This window comes from Silurus aristotelis (genome assembly GCF_946808225.1).
Source record: "Silurus aristotelis genome assembly, chromosome: 26".
In the NCBI taxonomy this organism is placed as follows: Eukaryota; Metazoa; Chordata; class Actinopteri; order Siluriformes; family Siluridae; genus Silurus; species Silurus aristotelis.
In genome coordinates this window covers 4,039,716-4,048,311 of record NC_139599.1, presented here as the reverse complement: position 1 = coordinate 4,048,311, position 8,596 = coordinate 4,039,716, and the positions used below count along the sequence as shown (strand labels likewise).

General features: G+C 34.9%; 1 protein-coding gene across 2 annotated transcripts; it reads left to right on the top strand.

Moving 5' to 3' along the window:
• The first annotated feature begins 1,792 nt into the window (after nucleotides 1-1,792).
• LOC310720554 (annexin A1-like) lies at nucleotides 1,793-8,515 on the top strand. Of its 2 annotated transcripts, none has more exons than XM_083531208.1 (13): nucleotides 1,793-1,930; nucleotides 3,391-3,460; nucleotides 3,598-3,712; nucleotides 4,479-4,573; nucleotides 4,656-4,769; nucleotides 4,871-4,961; nucleotides 5,081-5,160; nucleotides 6,122-6,178; nucleotides 6,387-6,480; nucleotides 7,008-7,103; nucleotides 7,506-7,564; nucleotides 8,126-8,248; nucleotides 8,331-8,515. In XM_083531208.1, exons 2-13 carry the CDS (start codon nucleotides 3,401-3,403, stop codon nucleotides 8,391-8,393), a joined length of 1,047 nt encoding a protein of 348 aa, XP_083387334.1. In that variant the 5' UTR covers nucleotides 1,793-1,930; nucleotides 3,391-3,400; the 3' UTR covers nucleotides 8,394-8,515. The 2 variants fall into 2 exon arrangements, with proteins under 2 accessions (XP_083387334.1, XP_083387335.1); XM_083531209.1 differs by lacking the exon at nucleotides 1,793-1,930 and adding an exon at nucleotides 3,061-3,137.
• Nucleotides 8,516-8,596: the final 81 nt, after the last annotated feature.

Here is an 8,596-nt window from a genome sequence, read left to right as displayed (position 1 = left end):
TGGCAGACACTCTTATCCACAGAAAATTCCTTTTTATTTATTTATACATCTGATGGTTAAGGGCTTCTGGTCTAACAATAGAGCCTGACAGTTCTGGGATCTAAACTCATTACCTTCTAATATGCATTCCTGATTATAGTTAAAAAATAATTACAATACTTCCAGGCATTACACATAATTGTTTTAAAAGATATACCAAATCTAACACCTACTGGGTTCCTTAGCTTATCTATCATGTAGGACTGAATATAAGTGTCAGAAACCAGAGGGATTCTGGCTAGATTTCAGATTTTTTTCTTTCTTTGTTTGTGTTTCCTGTTTTTCCCCAAGAGATGTCGCCAGAGTGTACATGAGTTCCACCTTTCGTATCTGTCTCTTGACTGTTTGTTATTATGTGTGGTCTTTTTTGCAAGTCTCCTGTCTTTTCCTGATTTTTTCTTTCTTTTTTTTCTCTCTTTTTTTTTTTTTGCTGAGATGTGACTGAGCAGTACATTGTTTAAAAATTTTCGTATTTTGGGGGAATTTTATTATTAAATTTTTTATTTGGATTTTTTTTTTTTTTAAACCTTAGTTTTTGGGATTATTATTTTCTATTTTTATTTTTGAGTTTTTAAACTTTGTAAATAAAAATTTTCTATAGATTTTTTTGTGAATTCTGAGTGTGTCTCTGCAGTTGGGTTAATACACCTAACTGTGGCAGACTGCTAGAGCTCCTGTCTCTAACGAACAAGCCAGCCTTGAACCCAGCAGAGACACTTAAATCCTGGGGGCCCATGCACCAGAAATAAATAGAGCACAATAATGCACTTCTTTCCAATTCAATGGGCCTTAAGTCTGCAATTTACAGTTTTTCTTAGTTCCTTTGGAGCGTTTCTCAGACCAGAAATTAAATTCTCAAAACTCCTTGTTGAACCTCCACGTCATTTAGTCACTTTTGCACATCATAAAAACATTTCATAGAAACCCCCAAAACATCTCAGCATCAGTTCATTGCATAAGTCATTGAATGCAAAATGGTTAAAGCAGTTGTCATCATCTGTCAAGCTTAAATCTCTATTAAAATATTTGTGGTAAATGTGACTTGAATGTCACTAATGAAGGCGAGTGAACGGCATCAGATCAACCAATGATCAACTAGTTCTCTAAAATAGGTCAAAGGTGAATCTTGTGAACCTTCAATTGGCAATGGAGCAAAACAGATTTATAATTTCTGAAAAGGGATGAACAAAAAATAAACAAACTGAGACTATTACAGTGCAGTAAAAGTGTGAATCCTGTCTGGTCTCTTGCAATCAATATAAATAAAATATGCAATCAAACAAATAAATTTGTGCTGCTGAAATTCATAGATGCCAAACAAAAGAAATTTAGCCTTTTGCATTTTCAATCATTATAATACAAACTAGCTTATATCAAGAAATACTGAAATTGTGCCCTGTTTTACTGAAAACATGACTAAACCATTTGATGATCTTGTTTGTGAACAATGACAAAGGGTTTTTTCATTCTGATGGGAATGAAATGTTCATTGACCTCAAATACTTACTTTTGAGAGATGAACTAAGGATTTTGAGAAAAGTACAGGCTTTTGCAAGAAATCCAATGTATTGTGCTTTTTGTACACATCGTTTGGAGAAATGCACTTACTGGTTTTGCAAATATTAAGGATGATTCGACAAATGCTCCAAGCACCTGAGAAAAACTGTAACACATACCTCCAGCCTCCCTGCCATTCACAGGGGTCCATATTTATGTTTTTTCTTTCTTGTGCTTCCAATTGTTCCCACCAGATGTCGCCAGAGTGCTCCCAAATCCTTCGTTAGCGCCTATTGTTTCCACCTGAGGCTTGTCTCTTGATTGTTGATTGTAAAGTTTTGTGGTCTGTTTGCTGAGTTGTTTCGAGTCTACCGTCTTTTCCTGAGTTTACAGAGTAAGCTTTTGTTTTCAAGTATTTTTTTCCCAATGCTATTTGCTATTTTTTAAGACTTTTCAAACTTGAGTTTCAAATTTTGCCATTCTGTTATTCTGCATTTGTGTTTCCTTTTTTTAAACCTGAGGTTTTGGACTCCTGACTCCTATACAAACTCTGGTTCTAGCCCACCCTGACCAGAAAGAGGGCTCTTCTTTTGAATAAAATCAAAGTACATTATTAGGAAAGAATATAAAACTTAGGTAGGACCCCAAAATCTATTCTATCTAGTTTGTTCAGGGCCAGCAAACTCTTCTCTGCTGACCTCAACACTTTCAGAATCACTAACTTATGTTTTAATATATTTCTGTCCTTGAATATATATTAAATAATGACCAAATGTGTATTCTCTACTTTTCACAGCATTTCTTTCAGGTGTGCAGTGCCTGTATATATTAGTAATAATCAGATGCGCTTAGCTAAAATCTCTGTCTTTCTATATGTTAGTTTCCATCTATCAGATAGAAACTAACATATAGAAAGACAGAGATTTTAGCTAAGGGCATCTGATTATTACTAATCAGATGCCCTTAGCAGGCATCAGAACACATCAGCATTTTCACATTTGTTGATTAGATGGTCAAACCCGCATCTGGTGCAAACTGCACAATCTCAAATATCTTTATGGGGGTTTAATAGCTGTTTTTCCCCAAGAATACGTGGGGGAAAAAAACACAGAAAACTCTTGGGTCGTATAATGAGGATAATATTGATGCTTTTGCTGGATATGATGTATGCAGATGGTGCATTTGTGGATGCAGTGAAAGGAGACTTGCTGAATTGTGTTCATTGAGGTTTTTTTTTTTCTTAGTAATGGCATTCAATCTCACTGTATGAGATACAGTTCTGTGATGCATCGCTCTGTTATATAGAGTTTCTGTATAAAATGGATTATTTCTATAGCCATGACATCATAATGATGGTATTAAGAAGTAGCCAGACTCGGGTAGGACACCACTGAAGGTCTAGTTGTGAAATGCACAACCACTGAGAAACAGTATGATAAGCTTCTTATGAAATAAGTTAACTGGTACTGGCATGCAGTCAGGTATAACCAGTAGGACATGATTCTTCAATCTCCACCCATTTCATACCAGTTCAGTGAGCTGCTGTAATTTCTGTTCCTTCCATACATTTAAGTCTTATACCTGCGACCATCATAACACAGGTGAGACGCAGTTTTACCCTTATGAGAGGCTGTGTTAGCTATGATAGTCATTAGGAACAGAAATAGGTTTAAAATTGCTTATAACATACATTAAATGCAAATCTTAGCAGCACATGTTGGACAAACCTTTTGGTCAAGTATTTCCTGGTGCATTGTACTGAGCTAAAATTGTACACCTGGTTTATTAAGATTTATATGTATATTAACATTTATTAATGATCTGGTTAATAATTAGCTTATTTGTGTCTTTTAGAGCTGTCAAGATGTCATTTTTCCAAAAACTATTTAAAGGAATCATCGATGACAAGCCAAAAGACAATTCGGTTTGTTTAGTGCTTACTGTGTTTTTTTTTTTTTTTTGGGGGGGTTTCTTTTTTTTTTTTTTATAATTTGTGAAATTGTTTCTTTACTAATGTTTCAAGACAAGTGTTTTCTGAATGTTTTGGTTGTTAAATATCAGGGCAAAGATTCTTCTAAAGGAAGCAGCACTCCTTACTATGGTACCGTCCGACCTGATCCGAACTTCAATGCCAGCAGAGATGCTGCTGCTTTACAGAAAGCCATAGAAACCAAAGGTAGAGTTACTGAAAACAAATGACTAGCAGCTAGCAAAATTAAAGTGTTAGTTTCAGTGCTCAGTTCATTGTAAGAAACTGACTTTAAATGCTTTCCTGCATATTTGTGTCATTCATGTGTGTGTGAGACTGGTGTTGCTGGTTCTATCAATCAACATTCTAATTGCAAACTAGTCTGAAGCTCTTGAGCAGTGATTCATCTTTTACCGTCAAAGCTACAAATTTACCCAAAACAGCTAAAGATCCTTGTTCCTAATGTACTGTTTACTCAGAAGTGCACTTTCAAATGACTTAGCTAGCTTGGTTACTAGTCCATGTCTGAATGTCTTATCATAGTTTTAAGAATCTGTAAATATTGTTCACATTAATAATTTTTTAGTTTGCTCCCTCAGGTTACTGTTATGCATTTCTGTTAGATAGCTAATAAAATAGTTAGCTAACTAAAATGATTAACTGCTACTTTTCCTGAAGTAAAAATTCGGGAAATTCTACATAGTGTGTACATTAAAACATCTTTCAAAAGTTAGCTCTGGTTATTGCTATACACTCCTGCTAGCAAGCTAGTCATCTTAAACTGTTTTCTTCTACTTTACTCAGGCCCGAAAAACTTTCCAGGTTAACATTTGTATGCATATCAAACCAGATTTTGTAATGCTCTTATAATGAAACGATAAAGGTTGACATTTTTGTTTAATTGACATTATTTTCTAGTTGAAGCTTCTTTATTGCATGGGTGTTTCTGATTTCTCTCTCTATCTCTGTGCAGGTGTGGATGAAAATGCCATTACAGAGATACTAGCTAGACGGACTAATGCACAGAGACAGGAAATCAAAGCAGCTTTTCAACAGGACACTGGAAAAGTAAGAGTAAAAAAATGCAGACTGACTGTAACACGTCACTTTTGATTACGCATTGTAATATAGAAATTTTTTTTAACTAAAGGATTTAGTGAAGGCCTTGAGTTCAGTGATGAAGTCCCATTATGAACATGTGGCCCTGGCCCTACTCATGACTCCAGCGCAGTACGATGCCCATGAACTCAGACACGCCTTGAAGGTAAATGTGTAAAACTGTAAATTAATAATTAAACATTTCACTTTTTATTGTATTTTCTTATCTTTAAAAGTACAAATATATTGTATATCATTTAAATGTAGGGTTTGGGAACCAAAGAAAAGGCGTTGAATGAAATTTTGGGGACAAGATCGAACCAGGAAATTGCGAAGCTGAAAACTGCCTTTAAGGATGGTAAATACTGAGCTATGAGTATAACATGGCATATACAAGCAGCACTGCAGAAATACTTAAATATTTGTAAAACATGACTTAGATATTTAGAAATGTAATAAAAATTTCACGGTTCACAGCTTATGGAGAGGAACTGGAGCATGATATTCGAGGTGACACTTCTGGACATTTCGAGACGGCTCTGCTTGCCTTGTGCAAGGTACAAATTTCTCATTTATTTAGAGAACGGTAAAGACTAACCTTTTTGTAAGGGTGCCATGTCATAAGGCTGTTTGACACATACATATTATTAAGTATTTATTAAAACTGACAGAAAGCTACTCACATTAATAAAGGCTTACATTGATGTGCTAGAAGCAGGAAAAATGATCTGGTCTGCAGTGGTCAGTATCTAACAAAAGTGCTCTAAGCAATGACAATTCGCTGATGAAGTTAATGCTGTTAATGTTCAATAGTTCAGGACTGTTTTGGTAGCAAAAGGGGGGGCCAACACAATTTAAATACATGCCAATATGCTTTAATGGTGTTATAATTCATTGTTCAGACTACATTGTCACTACCATAAGCAGGTATTCATTTTCCCAGTTACACCAAGTTCCTAGCAGACACTGCAGTGCAATTCCAGAAGTCCACTCAGCTACAAAATCATTGCCCTGACATTTGAACAAAAATAAGGTTGTAGTGTTGATGTCAAGAAGTTGCCAGTAAAACTGAAAATTAAGTCATCAGACTTTACATTTATACTGAAATATAAATGTGTATTGTTGGTTTATGGTATATTGAATGTATGTTTGTCTGGAAAGTGTTAAATCATCTATGTCAACATAAATCTATTTGAACCAGATTCTAGTTCAAGATGTAATCATTTAGTCATGTCAGCAGATTGCTACTGGAAATCATCTTTATGGTGTGTGTGTTGGTTTACTGTATGGTATTAAAGACCTGAAAAGGCATGCAAAGGGTTATAACCGCTTTTATGCCAATGAAAATTTATCATTTGACTTTAAAATGAATGAAAGCGGATTTTATGTCTGATAAAACTTTTTGCAATATGGCTATGCAAATGTGTATGTAGGCTTAAGTTGGTTGTCACAGGTTTATGCAGTCTCATGAATACCTAACTATTATTTAAATAAAAATCAAACCTGTTATTAAAACAGGGGACCAGAAATGAAGATCGTGACCTTGATGATGGACTTGCAAAAAGTGAGGCCAAGGTAAAATATTTGAAAGCATTTTTTTTTTCCTACAATGCACCTGTCAATGTTACTTTATACAAGAATCAGTATATAAGGCAAAATGTAGGTATAAAAACTGCAGAAATTAACCATACAACTAAGAACTGTACTGTGTAGCTAATAGAAACTGTACAAAAGCAATTCTTACATGCTGTGTTGTAATGTTTAATTCCATTTGTGGTCTCAGTCTCTGTATGAAGCTGGCGAGAAAAAGCTTGGCACTGTGGATTCTGTTTTCATCCACATTCTTACCTCCAGAGGTGATGCCCAGTTGTGCAAAAGTAAGTAGACGACATGGTTAAAATGAATTCATAATTTAAATAAAACCATGTCCAAGCTATTTGTGAAAAGGGACCAAATCCGGTCCAACACAATTACGTAATGTTTTCTGTATAAAGACACACATTGAACCTGGTAATGAACTTCGGAGCTTCATCAGGCATCTTTTTTGCAGGCAATCATTCAACTCAATTTTAAAATCCGTTCAGAAGTTTGTGCTCCTGGAAGTGTGACAATGCCTTACAATATGATGCTAAGCTAACAAGAATAACCAAGCAAAGTTTTCAAACATGGAAAGAAAATGGCATGGCAGAACTATATAAATAGCAAAGCTTTTACGTAGGGTGGTTTTACACCGTCTGATTGTAAAAGTAACCCTAAGCCTGTCCATTCCCCTTCAGTGACTGACACATTTGCTGTAAAAGCATATAAACACACAAAAGCTCAGTTTTTTGCTCCTATAAACAACTATGCAAGTAAACCCGAAATATTGGCATCTTTTTATTTTATATGAATGTTTGTTTCTCAGTTTTCAAGCAGTATGAGAAGCTTAGCTCTGAGGGGTTCGCTAAGGTACTGATGCATGAACTAAGTGGAGATCTTGAAGATTGCTTATTAACCTTGGGTAAGTCTATGAGTAAATATCACTATGTATGAGTGAATACTCCCGTGTAAGTCATTACTTAATAAAATAAATCTCTCCTAGTCTGTACTAACTTCCCTAACAGGTTTTTTTTTTTTTTAAAAAGCTGACAAAACTCATACTTTTTTTTTTTTACAGATACCAGTCTGAGGATGTGTTTTAGATAAATAATACAAAGAAGTTAAGTCAGTGGCTGTGCATAAGGGTGTGTGTATAAGCTGTACAATGCAAATAAAGAAAAAAGGCCGCATTCCAGTTTAGCATGTCAATCCTAAGTCAGCAGAAAAGCACGATTATGCATCACACCTAGACACTTGTTCGTTTAAAACTGTATAGTCCTGAAGCCCTGAATGTGACTGTAGAATGTGATTGTTGTTTATACAGTGAAAGCAGCCTGGAACAAACCTGCCTACTTTGCTGAAAGGTTGCATCTGGCCATGAAGGTAAAACAAATTAATAATAATGATAATAATAACAACAAATAATAATTACTTGTGGTATGTACCTAAATGTAAATCTATGCAATTATGTTGCTGTGAAATTCTATGTTTAGTGGCACAAAAAAGTGGCAAAGAATTTGCACTTGTATACACTGTGATATAGCAGGTGGCACTGAGGAGTTTTTTAACACAGAAGTTTTTTTATTACTATTATTTTTTTTTTTTATTTGATTTCAGATGCTAGTTTAGAATTAACAGGCACACCTTACCTCTTCACAAATTAGACTCAGGCATAATTTATTATGAAAAGTATTATTAATTAAAGAAGAAATAAATAACATTGTCACAATTCACATTCCCTTACACCATAATCATTTGATCTTGGCTGTTTTTTTTTACATTTGGGATTTTTATTAAGAAAGTATTAATTGTTGAAAAAGAGGTCCCTGTGAAAATGCTTTTTATATTATAGAAAACAAATTTTAACAAACTCTTGATTGACAATGATTCGCTTGTACTCACTGTATTAGAGTGGAGTTCTGATAAGACCTACATCATCTTTAGGGTTTAGGGGCCGACCATAACACGCTGATTCGGATCATAGTGAGCCGCTCTGAAGTGGACCTTCAGAAGATTTTGCAGGAGTACAAAAGGATGTATGGGAAAACTCTTCAGCAGGACATTCTCGTAAGTCACATTGAAAGTTTGTTTGAATGTGAAATTGTTTAAAAATTCATGTGTGTACTGACGAATACTTTGGTGTTTACAGGCAGAAACCAAGGGGGATTACGAGAAAATTCTACTGGTCCTCTGTGGAGACCAAAAAGTTTGAGCATGTATTTTCAGTGTTCACAATATTTTTGTGTACAGTGCGGCATACCTAAAATAAAACTATTATAATGAATCTGTGTGTAATTTCATTCTATCTTAATAAAGCCACTTTCCTAAAATGTTCCCAGATTGACTTCAGAGTATTCTGTCTTCAGCCTGTTGCTTTTAAACCTCTGACTCTCCCCTTCCAAATGCAGTAGGTGT

What these genes read in the sequence shown, in the direction of transcription:
- LOC310720554 (XM_083531208.1), top strand. Translation starts at nt 3,401, where the DNA reads ATGTCATTTTTCCAAAAACTATTTAAAGGAATCATCGATGACAAGCCA. An exon ending in ACAAGCCAAAAGACAATTCG is followed by an intron (nt 3,461 to 3,597) that starts GTTTGTTTAGTG and finishes GTTAAATATCAG; the next exon opens with GGCAAAGATTCTTCTAAAGG. An exon ending in TTCAACAGGACACTGGAAAA is followed by an intron (nt 4,574 to 4,655) that starts GTAAGAGTAAAA and finishes TTTTAACTAAAG; the next exon opens with GATTTAGTGAAGGCCTTGAG.